Raw genomic sequence first — 21,860 nt, forward strand, 5'->3', positions numbered from 1 at the left:
TTTGTGTGGCCACTGGACATCTCCTCCTCCTCCTCCTCCTCCTCCTCCTCCTCCTCCTCTTCCCTGGGTGCAGGGTGAGGCTGTGCCTGCACTCTTCCCATGCTCTGTGAGACAGGGACATGCTGAGCCCTGCAAGGACAGGGACCTGCTGTGCCCCCTGCATGGGACAAGTCCACCAGAACATTTAAGAGGCAAGAGCTCTGCTACTGCTCTGCTTTGAGCCTTGTGAGAGCAAAGAGCATCTGTGAACAGGAGCAAGACCCAGACATCATTTCCAAAGGGAGATCTGGGCTTTAGATTATATCTTTGCTTAATTTGTTCTCCCAGGCTAAACTCATTTATGTGGTGATATGTGGTATCTGCTGTCTTTGTGATTTATTCTTGGAATCCAAGGCATGAGCTGGCCAGATAAGAAACACGGGTAAGCACTTAGGATGATACCATCAACAATTACTTTTAATTACTCCTTCCAGTGTTTTGATTTAAAATAAAGAATTAGCACACGACAAAAGAAGCCACATTACACAGGTTAAAGAAAGATTTCTAGAGGGAGAGTACTTGTTATTGATGCTGTGTCACTGGCCTTGTTAACTACAGAGTGTATTGCAAACTGGAATAAAATTATGTCTTGTACGAATCTTTGTATATGTTCTTTGGCCAGGATTACTCCAGGCATGACTCTTGGTGTCACATAGAGTGCACCCACTCTGTGTCTGCATTTGGCAGTGGCAGAACTGGAACTCAAAGAGGTGGTGTGGACCTGTCACACCACAGTGGCTTTCCCTGTCCTGTGGTGTGCATGCAAGCTTTCTGCATTTGTATTGATAAATGTGATAGCTCGCCTGTGTTGGAGGTGCTAAAAGAAAAATTTCTCCCAAAGTACCAAGAGGGTGTTGGTCAGCCTTTCAGCAGAGGAGTTAGCCAGGTGTGAAGGACCACAGAGAGGGAAACTGGGGAGTTTGCTCTCCCTTGCCAGACCCCTCTTGACCAAGGGGCTGGTACTGGGCTCTGGTCCCATCCATCCTGCTGCAGCACAGAGGTGCTGTCCCCTTCCCCTTCTCCCTCCCTGCAGAAGACCCTAGCACAGCTCCTTCCAGCGTGCTTCCCCCTCCAGAGAGCACCAGTTTCACACTGGACACCTTCATCTCTGCTCTCCTTTGGTGGCACAGCAGGTAGATCCTCCCCCAGCTGGGGCAACAAGGGCAGCCTTCAGCCCCTTCTGTCCTTGCTGCAGCCCCTCCTGCCCTGAGCTGGGCAAAGCCAAGGGCATGGAGCAAACAGCACAGGGCCACACCTGAAAACCTTGTCTTTGTCCAGTGCTGGGATATCAGCTCAGGAATGGGATCAGTTGCTGTCTCCTGCTAGGCTGGGCTGGTTTGCAGTGGCCACTGTGCAGGGGCAGTACTTGAGAGTTTTTGTGGTGCTACAGCTCCAAGCAGCACAGGTACAGCAGGGCTCCACTGCTTGTGCTTGTTCTCAACCATGATCTGGTCCCTTCCTGGCATGTTGAGTATCTGCAGTGATGTGGAAAATGTTAGATGGAAATAAAAACACTGGGTGTAAGCATTGGGTGAATCCAAGCAGCTACACTGGGATCTCTCGGCAGCAGCCCAACTCAGCTTTCCTCACCTCAGCAGATGAAATGGTTCCAGCAGGAGATTAGGGAAAGACAGGCTGCTAAGGAGTCCTGGCTTGGTATTTTTAGCATCCCAGTTCACACCTGTAGTGCCCAGGAGCCAGCACTCGTTATAATAAGCATAATCTAATTACAAAGTGAGAAGAACTGCCCTGGATGCCAAGAGACGAGTGCTGGCAATGGCAGGAGCCCATTGCTGCCTGCCCTACCAGAATGTGCTCAGCTGAAATTCAGCTGTCTCTGCAAAACCACTGTGTCCTGCTGGAAATTGTGGCCAGGGTGACTCCAGGCTTGACTCTTGGTGCCAGGGCTGTGCAGGGAGTCAGGGGGACAGGAATGAGCACTGGTGCACAGCAGGAGCTGTGGGATTTCCTACCTGCACCAAAGGCAGGAAGAGCAGCAGCTGCTTTGTTCTCCTGTACTTAGAGGACTTGTTTGCAATGTGGTCTTGGAAACAGGAGTGTGGTTCTGGTTTGGCCTTAGCTTTGTTTAGGCCATTGAATCTCCTCATCCAGATGATGTGGATGTGAGACAAATGAAGAAAATGGATATATTCAAAAGCAGAATAGTACAGGGCCTCAGAAGGTCCCAGGAAGCTGCTGCTTCCTGAATGTCTCCTTTACCTAGCACAGGACACTTCCAGTAGGAAAAGGTGTTTTTTCCCTAGGGTGTACATAACTGGAAGAACCTTCTGCAGTGACTACAAAAGAAATGACTCATTTTTATATTTACAGATACTAACCAAAAACAAAGGCTTAGGCAGACTCCTTTGCCTGACAGGGAGACATTAGCAAGGTCTCTTTTTGTTCTTCTCTGTTATTCAGATTTTCTTCTGTCCCATTTTCAAACAATAGGACAAACAGCAGTTCTTAGTTCTATGAAGAAAGGATCTAGCCCTGTGTGTGTACCATGGGAAAGAGATCCCCAGGCAGGGGATGGGTGGTGGTGGTAGTGGTGGAAGTTATAAGTTTTATGTCCCTGCAGGGTTTCTCTCTCAGGAAAAAAATAAGAAAGAAAATGGATACTAAACTGTGCATGGTTCTTTTGAGGCAGGGAGAACATCTTAGAGCCACGTCATGGAAATTGATAAGCAATCTGTGCTGGCCCAGGACCCCTGGCAGCACCTGCCAGTGCTGTACAGACCTTGGCACAGTTTAATGCAAGGGAGATGTTTTGACAGGAGATAGGAGCAATAAAAATGATTTCAGCATGTTTTTTGCAGTGTGTTCCATTGCAATTACCTCATGCACACACATGAAAAGGAAAGCCATGAACTGTGTTTGGGCCTTGATGCTGACATTTGGATGATTCAGAAGGGTTTGTTAGCAATGCAATTTGTATCTGCTTTTAAATGTTTTCTTTAACCTTATTTGTAAAACAAATTTAGGTTAATTTGCCTTCAAGCTACAAGTGATTCCATATCTTGCTGTATCTTTTGGGGGAAGAGTCATTATCAGGCAGAGAGCCTGTGACCTGCATAGCTCCTTTTCCTTTCCTTCTTCAAGGAGCCAGGATGCAGCATTTATCCTCAATAAATCTGTATGGCAGAATAGCTACAGCTGAACTGGTTTGGATACATTATCCTGAGGGATCTGTGGAGTATAATCCTCATTTGTGCAAAGAAATAATGATGAAAGAGAAAGCAAAAGAGAGGTGGATAGGAAAAATTCCAGAATTAAGTCATGAGAAAAGTGTAGAAGCAGGAGCTGTCCTGCAGAGAGGGAAAAGGAGAGGAAATATTCCAGAGAGTGCACAGAGGAAGGGTAGTCCTGCAGCTGCAGCAAGAGGAAAATGGGGAAAGCACAAGTGACAGAGAAATGTGTTAATGTAGCATTAAATATAATTTTCTGATGAAAATAGTTTTTACTGGGGTGTCTGAGAAATGGCAGTGTAAAAAAGATGCAACAGCAATCATTCTTAAATGTGTGAACAGCCAAACAGAAACATCCTGGACTATTTCCATTCCCAGGTTGCACAGTTAAAATCAGAGCATCAGAAGAATATTGTGGTAACCAGCTTTGCTTCATCCTCTGCAGTGAGTGTAGACTTCAAAACTCTTGGTGAGGTCAAGTGGGGAGTCAGGCAGTCTGAGACAATTTTCATGACAGCCAAACTGGAACCAGAAACTACAAACTTTGTAGATGTGTGAGCCCTAGGTCAGAGTCTTGTTCCAACCTGAGAGTTCAACCCCAGGCCTTGCACCTTTGCAGCCTTTGAAGCCAAAGAAAGTAGGAGAAGGGTACATGGACAATTTCCAGGTGCTGCTCTGGCAGCATCTGGGCTGGTTGGGGTAGCTGGGACTGGGTGGCTGGGGTGAGGAGTGAGAGGTGGGAGAGGAGTGGCTGAGCCAAAAGTTAGAGATCTTAAACCACTTTTAAGCCTTAGAGTATTTCAAGCTCCTTAAGCCACTTTAAGGCTTTAGATGGGTTTAAAATGCTTAAAACACTGTAGGGCCTTAGATGAGTTTAAGCTGTTTAAGCTGATTTAGAGCTTTGGAATGACTTAAGTTTTGTGTCTTTAAGGAGGTTTTGAGGTTCTTTGAGCTCTTAATTGCAAAGGGCTTTCTGGACATTTTGAGTGAGGATGTGGCACGTGCCTGCTCCTGTGACCTGTGTGCAGGGACACTCTCTCCCAGGCAGAATCTGGACATCCAGATTTCCCTGGCTACACTTTCATCCTCCCTTCTGGAGGAAAGAAAAGCATGCCAGGAATTAGACATCCATGTGTAGGAGTGGATGGCTGCTCCGGATGGGTGTCCCTGGTGAGGTTGCTGGTGTAGGATGGAGTGTGTGGGATCTGTTCTATTGAATGTGTGGAACTGCTGAGGAGTCTCAGGCAGGAGAGGAAGAGCCCTGCCCCAGGGGACATCCTAATGTCCCTGTAATTACTGTGCTGGCAGCTGCTGATTTTCCACCTGAATGCCAGTGTTGCTGTAGCTCCTGGGATGTAGCTGTGCCTGCCAGGTTAACAGCTCCAGGGCTTGCTGGTTTTAAGAAATATCCATGGGTAATACAAATAATCAGCATTTCTTTCCTTCTGTGCTTGTCACTACCCTCATGTCCTAATGCTGTGTGAGATAAATGTTACCACCCTAATGCCCAGCTCTGTAGAGCCAGCCAGTGACACTTTTACCTGTGACACTTTTACCTGTGACACCTTTACCTGTGACTTGGGTATCTGCTCAGGAGTAGATGCAAGCGTGGCCTGGCTCTTTGCCTTGTGTGCCTTCCCAGGTGTGTTTAAGGTCCTTGGTGGGCTGTATCCAGACAGGATGTGTTTAAATGTCCTTGAAGGACTTACATTTACTTAATCTTTTTAAAAATCATCTCTGGCTTGGGCTGTGGGGCTTCCTGTGCCACAGCTTAATTCTGCACCACAGGGAAAATGTTCTGCTTTTGTCCCAGGCTTCTTGTCTGGGCATCCAGCAGCCTGGATTAGAAATAACCTTTTTAGAAATAACCTCAGCTCATGGCCACCCTCCATCCACCTGTCTCTGCTGCAGCTTCAAGGTCTGTTTAGCTTGTGCTGGCCTAGAAACTCTTCCCACATTTGATTCATGCTGTTCTTTGTGCCTTGCCTGCTTCTTTCTCCCCTCTCTTTCTGAGTCATTCCTGATATTTGGGCTTCTGACCCTGATGGAGAGGGCTGGTGTTTTCCTAAATGGGTCTGCAAAGAACTTCCTGAGGAGCAGGTGATTTAGTCAGTCACTTGTGTTAGATATTGTTCCTGTTACATTTGGATTTCTGTTGCCATTTGTCACCCTGTCACTCAGCGTTCTATCTACTTGTTCAGAAAGAGTGAAAATACGTTTCACTTATACCAGAAAATAATTGTGTGATATATTTTCAACAAATGTCCTCTGGAAAATTGTTTGACAGGTTAAAATGGAAGCTGCTTTTCAGCTTTACTTGCTGTAAATGTTACCAGCTACTGCAATGTGCAGCTATAGAATGTGACACACAGAGAACCTGTTGCAGAGTTACCTAAAGGCTCGAGAAGGGCTTTGCTCCTGGTTTTTCCTTATGCCAAAACTTAGGGATCATAGTTCCCCAAGTGAGCAGGCTCCCTCGACAGACAGGCCATGGGACAGTGATGGCTGGAGTCCTGAGGGCACTGCCAGGTGATTTAGGTCTCCTCCTCAGCTGCAGGTGACTGTCCTCTCTCCTTCACAAGAACTTTCCTGAGTTATTTCAGCCAAAAGCAAAATGGCTGAAAGCAATTTTCAACTTGTTTTCTTTTGCATTGTAACAATCATTGTAACAATTTTAGGTGAGGAATCTGGAGGTTCTTGCATCACCGTGAGGTTTGAAGGATCCCATTTAATGGCAGCCAGGGGATGTGCATCTCAGGCCAAACTCTTCACACACAGGTTCACCCAACATGGGGCACAGCTCTGCCCCCTGCACTTCCCACAGGGGCTGCTTCCCTGCCCTGCAGCACTGCATCAAGGCACTTTTCAAAGCCTCTCCTTGCCTGCTGCAGGGGGACCCTCCTCCTCTTCCCATCTGCTTAAATCACTTCTGAGGGGCAATCAGGACTCAGATGATATAAATAAAAGGGAATAATGTAATTAATGCCAGTCATAATGGTTTTGTGGAAAATAGTTCTTACCAAATAAATGTGATGACAAATGTTGAATGTTTGGTAAATGGAGGCAGCTGTACTAGATGTCACATGAGGGGTTTAACTACAGGCACTGATTAAAAAAGCAGCACTGTGGAATATCAGTGGAGCACACTTAGCTGGATTAAGATCTTTGTTGACTGACATTTTAGATTTGTTAAGGAGAATCACTGTCAAATTAAAATATTTTGAATTAAGATCTGCAGTGCTTGGTAAATGCCTGAGAGTCCTCCACTACCCTTAATCAGTCTCAAAAATCTCTGCTGAAAAATATGCATCTTACAGTGCAGGCAAAAGGGCAACAAATGCCAAGGGCATGGCTTGTCAGGGGGCAGGGTGAGTGGGCCTGTGAATGAAGCAGTGGCACGAGCACTGCCCACTGGGGACACGTGCCCTGCCACGCTGCCAGGGAGGGCTCCTGTCACCCTGGCCCGCGTGGCCAGGGCAGCAGCAGAGGCACTGAAGTGTTGGCTGTGCCTGCAGAGCTGAGTTGGTGCTTCTGGCACCCTGCAGCCAGGCAGCAGCAAGTCCAGTCTAGCAGAGGCAGCCCAAATTCCTGCCTGGCAGTGAGGGGAGACAGGAAGCCCAGGGGCTTGGTTAGCTCATCGTGCTGAGAGAGATGCTGAAGATGAGCCCTTCCCTGGGGTGTCTGTCTGCCCACGAGGGGAGATGCTCTGAAAAGCCAATCCAGATAATTCATTCAGACTCAGTGCCTGCTGCTCAGATGACAAAAGCTCCCTGAGATAAATTGCATCTCTGTTGCCCATCATTAGACAGTGAAGCTAAAAGTTTTGAGAGGAAGCAAGAGCAAGCTCTCAGGACAGCAGTGTGCCCTGGTGGCTAAGAAGACCAATGGCATCCTGGCCTGGATCAGGAATAGGGTGACCAGCAGGAGCAGGGAGGTCATTCCTCCCCTATGCTGGGCACTGCTGAGGCCACACCTCGAGTCTGTGGAGTCCTGGTGTGCTCAGCTCTGGCCCCTCAGTTTGGGAAGGGCTTTGAGACTCTGGAGCGCATCCAGAGGAGGAACCGAGGCTGGGGAGGGGCTGGGAACACAAACCCTGTGAGGAACCCCTGAGGGAGCTGGGGGTGCTCAGCCTGGAGAAAAGGAGATCAGGGGTGACCCCATCACTCTGCACAGCTCCTGAAAGGTGGCTGTGGCCAGGTGGGGCTGGGCTCTTTCTCCAGGCAGCACTGACAGAACCAGGACACAGCCTCAAGCTGTGCCAAGGGAAATATAGATTGGATGTTAGGAAAAAGATTTTAATGGAAAGAGTGATAAAGTTCTGGAATGGCCTGGGGAGGTGGTGGAGTCACCATCCCTGGATACGTTTAAACAAAGACTGAATGTGGCACTGGGTGCCAGGGTTTGGTTGAGGTGTTGGGGCTGGATTAGACTCGATGATCTTGAAGGTCTCTTCCAACCTGGTGAATTCTGTGACAATTTCAAAACTATCCCATGGGTTCAGTTCAAGGCAGAGGCCAGTTTTGGCTTCTGCTCATATTCAGAGAAAATAAGTATTTGTGTGAATGAAGCACAAATTTGGGGCATGTATGTAGGTAATTTTTTTTTTCCACTTCTCTGCAGCAGCTTGCATGAAAGAGGCAGAGGAGAAGCTCTGGAAGCCAAGTGACTGCTGAAGGAACTGGTGCTGTGGGAGGGCTTTGCCTCTGGGGTCAGGACTGCTGCAGGGCTTAAATGTTTGGTGTGCAGGACCAGTTCAACTTCAGTCCGTTACACACAAATTTGGGGAGGCAGGCAGTGAGCACAGGCTTCATGTAACAGTTTCAGCTCACCAGGAAGGGCTGGGTTCAGGTGCTCTTTGTGGAACATGTCCATTTGAGGGTCACAGAGCTGAAAGATAAATTCCATTCTATTGCTACCTTGTCCCTGATCTTTCCTTTTCCCAGTTCTTTTGATGCTCCTGGGTTTATTTTTTGTCTCTGCATGATCCAGTGTACTTGGCGTTGTCAAGAGAAAGCTATTCAAATTTTATTCAAATAGAAACAAGTAGCTCAAAGATAAATATTTCCTAAGGGCATCTTCATCCCTCATTCTGTAAATTGCTGAGATCTTTTATCTCTGTTAATATTGCCTGGAGGTCCTGTCCAAACAAGACCAGGACATACAAGGTAATTATGTCAAGGTGTCCAGCCTGAGACAGACAGGGACTGAGAGCTGCAATGCCAACAAGCCACGGGCCTTGGCATGCCAGGTCTGCTTGCTCACATGTAATGGACTTAATTTGGGGCAGCTCTGTGCACCAGCCCTGGCTGTGTCTCCTCCTTGGCAGCCTCTGCAGACACTGCTCAGAGGAGCCATCCATCAATCTTCCCCTCCATCTGTGCCACGGGAGGAGTTGCCCTGATGCCTTGGGATTTTAACTTTTATATTTTCCAGACTGTACTGCATTAGTGCACAACTCCAAACTCCATACAGTGTTCATTACTGCCTTCACATTTTGGTCAGACAAAACAATCCCTCTGGGCCTGAGATCCAAGGACACCCCACAGCCTCAGGCCCCAAAAAGTACAAACAAAAGTGAATTGGGAGGAGCAAACTGGGGGTAAATGACTTAATTAGCTTAAGCTGTAATTGGAGGATTAAACCCTGATATGCAAATGGACCAAACTTACAATTGTCTGAAAAACTGGTGCCTATTGTCCACCTTGGGTGCAGCCTCTGGGAGGCTTTGGCTGCCCAAGGTGTGGCTATTGAAGGCCTTCAAAAAATACCCACTTTATTCTCTGAATCTTGTCCAGCCTCTCTGTTTTACAGCCCCTCCAAGGCATCAGCTCCAGTGCCTTCCCTTGTAGCAGGGAGGGCTGGAACAGGAGCCTGGGGCTGCAATGGGGACACAGAAAGGCCAGGGCAGTAACAGAGCTGCCCTCGATTTACAGATTCAAGCATCTGGGCTTGTGCTGCCTTTGGGTTGGGAATGCTGCTGTCTACAAAGTTAGATGTTTTTATAAACAAAGAAAAGTTGATTTCTGGTTGTTTTCCCTGCTTCCAGCTGCAGGAGCCAGAGCAGCTGTGGGCTGGCTGGTTTGCATTCTCTCTAACTTTGCTATACACTTGTTTGGGCCTTTTCAAGAACATGTACCGAGTTGTCCTTGACATTACAAAGCCAGCACATAAATGTTGTTTCATATGAAATTGGTAGTTGTTTTCCAAACCTTGCTTTAATTGCAGAGATCAAAGTGTGGTGAGCTGAGCCTTTTGAGCCAAGGAGGTGCTTGGCAGGGTGAGCATCCCCTTCCATGCATGCTCCCCTGGGAGCCAGGAGCTCCCTCAGCGGAGCTGCTGGGTGGCACCACCCCAAACACATTTTGCCAAAACCCTTTTACCTGCTGTGTGTTTTATCCTTCCTGGGGTAGGAGAGTCCTATGGGAATAAATCACACAGACTCCAGTTTCTTCAGGGTTAAAAAGGCCATTCTTTATTCACATAATTCCTTTTATACAGTGTTACAGACCTCGTGTGGGACTCCAATTGGTCAGTAGTTTTCTTTCCAGTTATTTTATTGGTTATTAACAAGTTGTTATTTTGTATTGATTGCTCACTCAAACTCTCAGGAAAGTTGTTTGTGAGAGATAGTTTTCATTTTTTCTATCTAATGGTGCAAAACCAGTTTGTACAGGTGCAAGCTGGTTTATTTTACCCAGGAATAGATTGTTATGTTAATGAACTGCTCACACCAGGATTGCTTTCACGTGGGAACTTGCAAAATGCTGGCTTTGACAAGGCCAGCCACTGATTCCAGGAGAGCAGGCCTGATTTTATGAAGCCTTTCTCTGTGATTTTTCTACCTTACTGCACCAGTCCTGCCCCTCTTTGCCCGTGGCAGGTTGCCCTGGGGGAGGATGGGGCAGCTCTCCTTGCTGCAGTGACATGTGGCACCGTGGGTGCTCCTGTGCCATGGAAATGCCAGTCCTGGCTCTGAGCTGCCCACCTATACCTGCTCTGGGAAAGGGGCTCTTGGACTGGGTACTTCTGTGTCAGCCTAGGGGTTGGACTGGATACAGTGGAAAATAAAAGTATAAGGCACAGCCTGAGCTGGGGACAGAGCCCTGTTCACTGAGCAGTGCTCAGCACCCAGGTCTGCCCCTGCCCACCCTGGGGTGCCAGCACAGGAGGAGGTGGGGCAGGGAGGGGGCCAGGCAGAGCCTGTCAGCCTGAACACATGAAGGTGCATTGAGTCCTGCTGTATTACATTAACTGAAATGATCCCAAGAACAGATGAAATAATTTTTTGCTCTTTATTTCATAATTTATTCCATATGGATCATTCCTCCCCAGAAACATGTTGTTTCTTGTCAGTTAAACAAATCCTGGCCAGTTGTTCAGGTCTATTTTATTTATTCCTTTGCATGAGAACTGGCAGTGTCTTGCCTGCCTATTTGGCCAGGCTGGTGATCCCACAGTTGTGACTTCCTGTATTTTCCAGACCATACCTACAGTATGGCTGTTGTTGAATAGAGAAAATGGAAGGTATTAATATTAATTGCTGGATTAAAATACCAGCTGAGGAATCTCTTCTCAGCCCCGTGGCTTTCAGTGACTCTGAGTAGAACCATGTGGCTCTGTGAGCTGAGTGTGTCAGCCCTGTGTGCTGTGAATGCTGGGTCAGGCTTGGTCTCCTGTCTTCTCACCACGTTACCAAGGTGTGACAGCGTGCTGCTGTGTGGTATTAATGTCTTCCCATCATCAGTGCTCCGTTTGTGTGACCACCTCAGTGCTAGAGGAAGTCCACTTAGCCTCCCTCTGGAAATGGCCACGGTGTGTGCCAGCCTGCACATCGCACCTGGATCCAGGCTGGTGTATTTAAACACACAGAGAAGGTATTTTGTCTGAGAAACAGCCATGTTCTCTATGTGCTGGTCACAGTTTGGTTGTTGAAAAGCGTGCTGGGTGCCACTCTTCTGAAGGCTTTGCAGCTTCTGCCCATATCCTGAGCAACAGCCATGTGTAACTCAGCAGGGCGTGGCACTGCTGCTGTCCCCGGCTGTCCCAGCTCTGGGTGACATCAGCTCCCCTCCGTAGGGCTGCCCAGGTGCTGGGCTCCAGCCACCCCTCACCCTCTGCTCTCCCTCCCTGCAGCTTGTGGCCTGCACAGGCACCAGTCCCTGCAGTCCCAAAGCAGCAGCAGAGCTCTGTGAGAGTGGCTACACCTGCCCTCACCCACGGCCCAGCTGCTTTTCTGGAGCTGAAATCTGATAGCCAAGTCTGGGAAAATACGCTTTTACATCCACTCTCTTTCCTACTCTAGTTGTCACTGCTTTATGCTAAAAAGCTAAAACCTCTAAATTACTGAGGGTGCACTCAATCCCCTCATCCAAATCATGGATGAATATATTTAGAGAATCATAGAGAATCCTGAGTTGGAAGGGACACACAAGGATCATCAAAGTCCAACTCCTGGCCCTGCACAGACACCCCAGGAATTCCACCCTGTGTCTGAAAGTTGTCCAAACATTCCTTGAGCTCTGGCAGCCTTGGGGCTGTGAACCTGGGGAGCTGTTCAGTGCCCCACCACCCTCTGGGGGAAGAACATTTTCCTGATATCCAACCTAAACCTGCCCTGCCACGGCTCCAGGCTGTTCCTGTGGCTCCTGTCACTGGGCACCAGAGAGCAGAGCCTGCTCCTCTGCTCCTCCCCAGGAGCGGGGGAACACTCAACCCTGTCATCACCATCATCAAAACGCCCCTCACATACAGGGATGATATCCCCCACTGCCTCTCCTTCCACGCCTGCTCCTTCTGAAGGATTTATGGCCACCTGCTGCAGCACTCCAGTTGTGGGAACCATCCCACCACGCTGCTGTGGTGGCAGCTGTATCCCAGCTTTCCTTCCACACCATAGCCTTGGGCTCCTCCTGTTTGTTTCCCATCCTGTGTGCATTAGTGTGGATACACTTCAGTTGGGCTGATCCCAGCACCTTTTGAGGGAGGAGAGGCTCTAATTTCTACATGACCATTCTGAGGCACTTCTGTTGTTTTTAATACATCAATAACCCTTTTGTTTTTGCTGCCACATGGATCCATCCCCTACTTTCACGGAGATACACATAGCATCACTGCATTGCATCCCACCTAGCTGTGGCTACACACTGGCTGTGTAGATAAGTGGGAACCTCTCACCCTCTCCTTCCCCATCATCCCATTATTTCTGTCAGAATGGAAACACTGCATTAAGCTGTTTCTGGTTCACTGAAGGGGCATTTGCTATCCAAAGGCAGACTGCATTTCAATTTTCTTTCAAATGCCTCGTTAACCCTCTTCTGATTTACCCAGTTGATTATGCTGACGTTCTTTCCCAGTGTGGATCTCTCCTTTGTGGAGAGGCAGCAGCAGTAACCCAGAGCAGGGGATGACTCTGGGTGACCCATGCCCAAGGGGCGTGTGTGGCCCGTGCCCTGTGTGCTGTGGTGACACTGCTGCACTGCTGGGACACCTACCAGGGACCTACAGTGGCTTTCCCACAGCTTTTCTCTTTCTCCCATGTGCCTGGCATATTGTCTTCCTGCTGTCTTCCCATAATTCATCATTGCACCATTTTCCTGCCACTCCACAATGGCCAAGTCCTTTTACCAGAACTCAGTATGCACTCCATCTTCTTGGGAAAACCTGTGTTGTTCAGACAGTCCCAGGTACACTCAGGCCCAGGGAACTCCTTGAGTGTGCTCTGGAGTTGTTGAAATCCAAAGGAGACCCTGACTGACAAACCAGTGGCATCAGGCACTCCTGCTGTGGTGGCCAGCAGGACCAGCCCACAGAGACACCACTGCAGCAGCACCCAGTGTTACCTGGCCACCCCACAGCTGAGGTGGGAAGGGTCAGCAATGGCTCCAGGCACAGCATCACTATGCTCAGGAGCCCAATTGCAGCTTACAGCCACATGGGCTTCAGTTTTGGTTTGGGTTTTTTAAGTTGTTGGAGGTCCTGTTTTTCCTAGAGTGGGGCCTCTATAGGGCATGCAGTAAATAAGTTCTGTTCCTCAGTATAAATGCTTAAAGCTCTCCAGGAGTCTTATTTTAAGCATCTTAAGTGCTATGTTTAACCATCTTACAGGCTTCAGGCTCTGCCCATTCCAGAGGAGATCTGAGGCCTCTGAATGTTTTCTCATGGAATTCACACAATCACTGGGCTGGAAGAGACCTTCAAGATCATTGAGTCTAACCCAGTCCCAACACCTCAATTTACCACGGCACTGAGTGCCACATCCAATCTTTTTTTAAACACATCCAGGGATGGTGACTCCACCACCTCCCTGGGCAGAGACCATTCCAGAACTTTTTGCTCTGAAGTATGTCTCTAAATATTGATGCTCAAGGTTTTATTTCAAGGCTTTCCAAAGCAGATCTGCACTGGCAGCAGCAGAGCATCCTCCACAAACAAGGTACCACTGAGCCTTGTTTACTGGCTGAGGCAAAGCCAGCAGTATGAAATACCAGAATTTATGTTTTTATGGTAGTAAACGTAGTGTGTGCAAGTGATTCTGGATAAATGCTGTTGAGAGCAGGGCAAAAGCAACTGCCAGCCTTGCAGCAACTCCTCATTGCTCACGGGGGTACAGAGTGAGCAGCACGAGCCCCAGGGCTGCAGCCAGGCTGGCACAGGTGCTGCTGGCGTGGAGGGATGACAGTGTGCCTGCTCTGCCCACAGCTCATCAGCGATGGCAGCGTGGTGTACGCAGAAGCCCTCTGGGACCACGTCACCATGGACGACCAGGAGCTGGGATTCAAGGCCGGCGATGTCATCGAAGTGATGGATGCCACCAACAAGGAGTGGTGGTGGGGGAGGATTCTGGACAGTGAAGGCTGGTTTCCAGCCAGCTTTGTTCGGGTAAGATCTTCCTGTTTCTTTGTGCCCTTTCCATTAGCACCAGGTGTGTTTGTTCTTCTCCTCCATGTTTAATGTTCTGTGGTGACTCCAAAGACTTTCACTGCTAGAGATGGCTCAGCATGTCTTGTTAGTATTCCTCTACAAGGGGCTACAGTACAGGGTGCCCTCCTGGCTGAGCAGCCATCAGTGTGGAGAACTCCCTCTACATGAGTAAAAGGGCAAAAGGTTCAGCTCCAGACTGGAGCAGAGCAGAGCTGTGCCAGCTGGGGGGCTGCCCTGTTTGGTGGTTTGCAGGCTGGCTCCTGCTTACCCATCTGTACATTGCCTGATTTGTGCCCAAGCACATGGCATCCACTTCCAGGAGCGAGCAGCGTTCTCCTGGAGGAATCCCTGAGGCAGCTGGCAGAGGTCCTCACTCCAGTGCCAGTGGGACAACAGAGATGAGCATGGCACCAAAGGCACCTCTCTGCAGCTGGTGCTGGGGCGGGGCAGTGCCTCGGCCAAAGGATGGACTCGGGCACCGCCCCGGCCCCTGGGCTGCTGGGCTGCCACACAGCACTGCGTGCCAGGCACTAAAAAGCGGAGGAGAAAAACACAAGAAATGTCTCAGCAGTCATCTGGGGCAAGCTGAGACACTCGGTGCTTGTGGGCCAAGGCTGTCCCCGGTGCCAGCTTCAAAACCCACCCAGAAGAGCTGTGCAGACCAGCCCAGACAGTCAGAACTGCACCCTGCAGAGGCTTCATTTCCAACAGAGCTTTCTGAAACACATCTGAACTCTCAGGGCAAGCAGGGGGGAAACCAGGAGTGTGGGAGGGTGGAAACTGCTGTGCTCCGCTGTCCTGCTGTGAGGAGAAAGGCTTTTTTCCTTTCTCCTGACTGATGTCGGTGCGGGTGCCTGACAGCTCTCAGCACCTCGGGCAGGCTCCTCAGTGCTGCAAAGGCACTGGGGTGCCTAAGGGCAGAGATTCTCAGCCCTTTAGCTCTTTATCCAGGTCACTTCAGATCACAAGTGACCCAAAACCAGGTGAAGCATGAAAGGAGGTGACACCAGGTCAGCCGGTGTCTATAGCAAAAGTCCTTGGAGAAGTGGGGCAGTTTTGAAATGCTTTGTTATAGGTAGTAGGAGATAGTCTCAGCTGCATAATTAATACAAACAGTGGAATGTTATGCAAATAAGATTATCAAGACCTCAGCACTTATTTTTCTTTCAATGAAAACACAGAATTTTTTTCTTTCATGTTACTTAAAAGTTGAATTGTCCCGGCTGGCAAAAATTTGTCATCTTAGAGTAAAGCAGACTAGTACTAGGCTTTAGGGATGCAGAGTAAGAAATTCTTTTAACAGAGGAATCACAACACTTATTCAAGCATCCAGCTGAAAAGTTCCTGCTAATTACCACTGGCTCTAAAGCTCACTGCAGGGAGAGCTGGTTTGTCTGGAGGCTGGGCTCAGAGTGCAGGACTCTGTCACTCCACATGAGTTTCTGGATGAGGTTTGAGACTAAGAGCTGCCGATGTCCTGCTCACACTGGAGGAGAACCAGGATTGCACATCTTGAGGGCTTCAGCAGTGAGTAAATATAACCTGTGTCTGTGTTGACAAACGAGGGTTATGCACTCCTTTTTATATGTAGGTGTATTTGTAACAAGTGGTAAGTCATAGAGCCTAGAAGAAACTACATTAAAAGTTTAAAGCAGTTATGTGTCATTGTACTAAAAATTCCTATAATCTTGTGTGTTTTACCTTCCTATCTTTCATTCCTTTCTGTGCTGGATCCTTTGGGTCATGTACAGAGCGCTCCCACGGGCACCGAGCGGCGGGGCTGGGAGCGCTCCTGCGGCCGCTGCTGGGCCCGTGCTGTGCTGCCACCTGATGGGGAGCGAGAGCCCGGCCGGCCGGGCAGCGCCTGCCTGCCCTCCTGCCTTAGTTCCTGCCTTCCCACCTCAGCGCCACTGCCAGCCGGGCTGCTTTTACCTTAGCAATGCAGTCTCTAAATAATCCTGGGGAAGCAGAGACCGAGCGGCCATCTGTCACACACACTACGAGAACAATAAATTAGATAACACCCCGGCCATTTGCTGGTTCTCCCCTCCCTCCTGAAGTGTTCCTTCAAATATTTAAGAAAATTTCACTCGATAAACCATTTTGGTCCTGATTTTATATGTATTATTCCTGAAGGGCTCCATATTATTCCTGTAACTTCTGTCCACAAGAAATGCCTGCCTCAAACCACCCATGCCACGGTGGGAGCAGCTGCCAGTGCCCCCCCCAAAGTGACTGTCTGGCCTCAGCCCCCCGAGGGGAAAACGTTTGCAGGCAATACACACACCCTCCTCTCACCTGTCCCGGCTCAGCCTGTGTCTGCCATCCACTCCCTGCCTTGGCAGAGCTGTTTAGCAGCAGGGACAGTGAACATCCTGTGTGTGTGCCTCACAGCTGCGAGTGAACCAGGATGAGCCCATGGAAGATTATCCCCTGAAGGTGGAGGGGGGCAAAGAGGACGATTCCCGACGCTTTGGGATGGGCCAGACCACCAAAGACCAAATGAGGACCAATGTCATCAATGAGATCATAAGCACAGAGCGAGACTACATCAAGCACCTGAAGGACATTTGTGAGGTAAGGAATAAAGGGGGAAGGGACTGTAAGAACTCTGAAGTGTCCCATACTCACCCAGAAAGAGACCCTAAGCAGATAACTTTTCTGAAAATGAGACTGGATTTTCAAAAGTTCTGTTGAATGCCATTATATGCTCAGAAAACAGAAGACAATTCATTACAGCAAAATCCCAAATGCCTCTGCATTTGGAGCACTCACTTGTGCTCTGATTAAATGGAATTAATTGAATTTCCCAAGCCAGAGAAAAGTAAATGTCCAGCACTGCTGTCCACTCTAATATATGTTCTGGGGTAATATAATCAGCAGCTCCAGCCTTCAGGCAAGTCATGCTCAGATCAAAACAACTGGGGGATGCTCAGCCAATTGGATCCTTTACTGTCAAATATGCTGAATATTGTGACACCTCTTCTAAGAGATCCATCGTGTACACTGTGGGAGTGGAGGCAGTTGGAATTTTTGCAGGAACAGAATTCTCCACTGCCATGGTACAGAAGTGGCTCCCAGCAGAGGCAGCTGGGGCAAAGGGCACTCACAAACAAGCCTCTGCTGCTGCAGTGTCCCCCTGCCCCTCGGAGCTCTCCTCTGCCTGGAGTCAGTCGGGCAGCTCCTCACACAGGCACCAAACCAGGTCCACAACTGGACTAAACTGGTCTGAGTCTACCAGTGCTGGGTCAGAGCATTGCCTGCAGACACAGAAAGGCTTTTTCATTCAGCAAGAGAGAAAGCAGATCTGTGACTCCTTCAGGTGTGAGCTGCGGCACTGCCCAGGGCTGCCATGAGTTTGTGGCAGCTTCTATTTCTACCATGTTTAGGGTAACATGACAGGAAGTAATAGTTACAGATGGGTGCAGATCTGCAGAAAGGGAGTACAGGAACACCTGAGTGCAGTCCTTGAGGCTTTCTGTTGCCACAGAGCAGATGCCCAGGAAGCTTTCCAATTTGGTTTTCTCCTAGGGTTACATTAAGCAGTGCCGCAAGAGAGCAGACATGTTTACAGAAGAACAGCTGAAGACAATCTTTGGAAATATTGAGGACATCTACAGGTGCCAGAAGAAATTTGTTAAAGCACTAGAGAAGAAATTTAACAAAGACCACCCCCACTTGAGTGAGGTTGGCTCATGCTTCTTGGAATATGTAAGTAAATTTGACTTCATGGGAAAGGGGTAGCTGAGCATGGATTAAGCCAGAGGATTTAGAAATTCTGATAGAACTGAAGCTTTCTTTAAAAAGACCCATCCAACCAAAATAAATGCCACCACCCTCTGTCCCAGCCCTTTTTAACCACTTCCCAAAGAAATACCCTGTAGCTCTTGTGGCTGTGGAAAGAGCGTTTTCAAAGCACCTTATCTTCTGAACACTACAATCCCTGCCAGACCTTGGTACTTTAGGAAAAATGTAGGAAGACTCCAAAATCTCGAGCGGGACTGAGTTTACAGTAATGGTATTTTCAGGTCAGTGAAGGATCAGCTGTGGTTGGTGGGGGCACTAAAAGCATTCAGCTGAGCCCAGACCAGGATATGTGGGAATGTCTGGGTCTCTCAGATGAGCTGCAGGTGCTGAAGCCGTGATGCATCCTACCAGACCCCAGAGAGCCTGGGGAGGACAGAAATCACCAAACAGCTCCAGTTAGAGGAGACAAATCACCAAACAGGCACAGGAGTCTGAGCCAGGGCATGGCCTGGGAGCCACGGGCAGTAAATCCCTCCCTGTGCCTTGCAGCAAACAGAGTTTCAGATCTACTCCGAGTACTGCAACAACCACCCCAACGCCTGCCTGGAGCTGTCGCGCCTCACCAAGGTGAACAAGTACGTTTACTTCTTCGAGGCCTGCCGCCTGCTGCAGAAGATGATTGACATCTCCCTGGATGGCTTCCTGCTCACCCCCGTGCAGAAAATCTGCAAATACCCCCTGCAGCTGGCCGAGCTGCTCAAGTACACCAACCCCCAGCACAGGTGAGCGGGGAGGGAGGGAGCCAGGCTGCTCCCATGGAAATGGGCTCGTGCTGAATCCTGCATGGAGGGCAGTGCTAACTGCAGCCAACACCAGAGTTCTTACAGTTTACCTCAGAGAAGCCAGGAAAGAAGTGTATTTATATAATTTTATAAAGTATATTTACATAATATAAGTTATATATAACGTGTAATATTATATAAGTATATAACTTATAACAACAATAACTTATAATTTATTATAAGTATATAATAAAAGTGTATTTACATAATTTTCCACTACGTTAGCACTGAGCTTTCCTGTCACAGATCTAGAGTTACAAGGTCCACTTTATAATGGCCCTTTTCATGTTTTATTTGGCTCATATATGTGTGATACCAGCACATGCAAGCTTTGGAGCTACATGTTTCTGGTGCTGGTGTTGAGAACTTTGCCTCCAAAAGCATTGGTTGAATATATCCCAACATGTTGATACAGCCACACTTCACCAGTGGGAAGTTGTGCCCTGCAGCAGCCAAGCCACACAGACTTGGTGCCTTGTCAGTGCCAGCTCCAAAGCCTCCAAATCCATTGCTCACTTTCAGGGTGAAGGCACTGCCTTTGGCTCAAATAACTGTCACTTAATTAAGTACCTGAAAACGTGAAAAATCTGTATGAAAGTGTTGATATTGGTCCATTGTGGTTTAACTTAATTTCAACTTCCTAATTGCAGCCCTGATATTTCCCAGAGTGTTTTAAAGCATGTCTTGTTCCTTAAGAAAGTGCACAGATGTTTTAAGAGTTGCCTTAGAGCCAAGTTGTGCAGCTCAGCTCCTTCCCAGCCGCTCTGAACTCAGCAGAAGTAGCTGGTGGCCACAGATGGTGTGTGGGGGAGGGCAGATCAGCCTCTGTCCTACCCTGCCAGCTCATGTTTGAAAGAAGCCACTTACTGTTGAACTGCTTCACCTCTGCACCACAGACCAGTCCCTGCATGGGCACACAGCCCATTGTGAATATGTTGTATATGTATATATATCGTTCTGTATTATGTTGCAGAAAGAAAATGAGAACCTGGAGGTTCTTCCAGCAATTTCTATTTACACCTCTGTAGCTAAATTTGATTACTTTCTCCCTTCCCTTCCCTTCCCTTCCCTTCCCTTCCCTTCCCTTCCCTTCCCCAGAAGTGACCTAAATTTGTTACCAGATTCAATAAACCCACACTGTCTCCCTGCCCGAGAATGTCAGGCTAAATTCTTAGCTCCCTGCTTCTCTGCCTCCTTTACACATAAAGGGCTGGGATGTCTGGGATGGGGCAGCTTTCCTGAGCAAACTCCCTGGAAAAGGAGATTTTTAAAAATTTAACACACTGTTGTTCTAATGAATATCTAATCTGTGCCTGAAAACCAGGGAGAGTCTGAGAAGCTGCCACAGGAGCAGGTCTCTGATTCCAGCACAGAACAGCTGGGAGAGATCGCAGGTGGAACTCCTGGTTCCATCCCCAGCTCTGAGCCAGGCTGCTCTCCTCTGGAGTGCAGGTACAACACCCACGTGCCATTCTGCCAAGCCTAAAGCCTCTGTCCCTCCCCAGGGATTTCAAGGATGTGGAGGCTGCCTTGAACGCCATGAAGAACGTGGCTCGGCTCATCAACGAGAGGAAGCGGCGGCTGGAGAACATCGACAAAATCGCTCAGTGGCAGAGCTCCATCGAGGACTGGGAGGTAGGGGACTTCCCTGCCCAAGGAATTCCACCTTGTTCCTCTTCTGCTCTTCCAACAGCTTCTCTCTACAGCGATATCTCACTGTCCAGCCCCACTTCAGCTCTCTGCCCATCTTTGTGGAGAGGATGATTTTTGTTTAAACAGTTATGATCTTTTAGGTCTGGCATATAACTCAGCTAGACCAGCTGCCTTTGCATGTTCCCTGGGATCTTTGTTTCCCTGTTTTTCCTTGCAGAACGAAATCAGCATGTAGGTTAGTGAAATTCTATTATTTTTCTCTTGCCCCCCATTTTATCTTGAGTGACTTCAAACTCTCAAATGACCAGAATTGCTCCTTAATTCTTAACAAGCCAGATTATTGTTGCAGAATGGCAAGGTCCGGCGTAGTTACAGAGGAACCCAAGGCTCCCTGTAGACTCATTTAAAAAAATCACTAAAAAAAATAATAAAAAAAAATACTAATTTTCTAAATCCTAGACTCAATAAACCCACACTGTCTCCCCACCCAAGGATGTCAGGCTAAATTCTTAGTTCCCTCCTTCTGTGCCTCCTTTATGTCTGGGATGGAGCAGCTTTCCTGAGCAGACTCTCTGGAAAAGGAGATTTTTAAAAATTTAACAAGCTATTGTTCAAATCAAATTTAGCTCCCACTCCCTGATGTGCCAAGGACTGTCCTCCAGCACAGAAGCCTCTCTCTCATTCCCACACGAGTTCTGCCAGCAGGAATTCAAGCTCCCACTTTCACATGAGGCTGAGACCAACCTGTTCTTTCTGCTGTTCTCAGGGAGAAGATGTCCTAGTCCGAAGCTCAGAACTCATCTATTCTGGGGAATTGGCCAAAATCTCCCACCCTCAAGCCAAGAGCCAACAGAGGATGTTCTTCCTCTTCGATCACCAGCTTGTCTGCTGCAAGAAGGTAACCCATGAAAGCTGGCTACTGCTGTGCTGATGGATTTAAGTGAACTCCCTCTCCACCCTCTCCTGGCCTCATGTGCTCCTGGCACTGAGCCTTCTCTGTGCATTCTTTTCTCTGAGGTCCTGGGGTGTTCTGTGCACCTGAGCACAGCAATCAGCTACTGGCCTAATTCTCACAGCAAACAAGGAAAGCACTGCACTGCTTCTGGGGTTAGTGTGGGGTTATTCTATACAATTCAGCTATGAGTATTGTCACACAAGTTCTTTTAACTACCTTGTTATTCATCTGAACTTCCAGCTTAGTGTTGTATTCAGAAAAAACTGCAGGTTTGATGAACAGCTGTGGGCCTTGGCAGTCAGTAAGGCCATGCTAACAGCACATGTAAGCCTGAAAGTACAGCTCATGCTGTTTTCATAAGCTGAGTAATAAAAGAAATCTTCCATCTTGGAGCCAGTGAACGGTACCTTCCTCTGGAATTTCAGAACTGGATGTGCCAATTATTTTTTGCATATTCCATGGCATGCAGGTAGCTCCATGTAACTTAGGTGTGAAAATCACTGATCTCAAAGTTAC

General features: G+C 48.4%; 1 protein-coding gene across 4 annotated transcripts in view; it reads left to right on the forward strand.

The window, feature by feature from the left end:
• The window catches only part of ARHGEF4 (Rho guanine nucleotide exchange factor 4), a 232,888-nt gene that overhangs the window by 202,686 nt on the left and 8,342 nt on the right, over positions 1-21,860 (forward strand). For all 4 annotated transcript variants that reach the window (XM_077785564.1, XM_077785565.1, XM_021555804.3 and 1 more), the window contains 6 exons: positions 13,926-14,105; positions 16,542-16,724; positions 17,679-17,858; positions 18,444-18,676; positions 20,242-20,371; positions 21,156-21,287. In XM_077785564.1, coding sequence (XP_077641690.1) covers positions 13,926-14,105; positions 16,542-16,724; positions 17,679-17,858; positions 18,444-18,676; positions 20,242-20,371; positions 21,156-21,287 — 1,038 coding nt within the window. The remainder of the gene's footprint in view (positions 1-13,925; positions 14,106-16,541; positions 16,725-17,678; positions 17,859-18,443; positions 18,677-20,241; positions 20,372-21,155; positions 21,288-21,860) is intronic.

This window comes from Lonchura striata, chromosome 10 (genome assembly GCF_046129695.1).
Source record: "Lonchura striata isolate bLonStr1 chromosome 10, bLonStr1.mat, whole genome shotgun sequence".
Classification (NCBI taxonomy): Eukaryota; Metazoa; Chordata; class Aves; order Passeriformes; family Estrildidae; genus Lonchura; species Lonchura striata.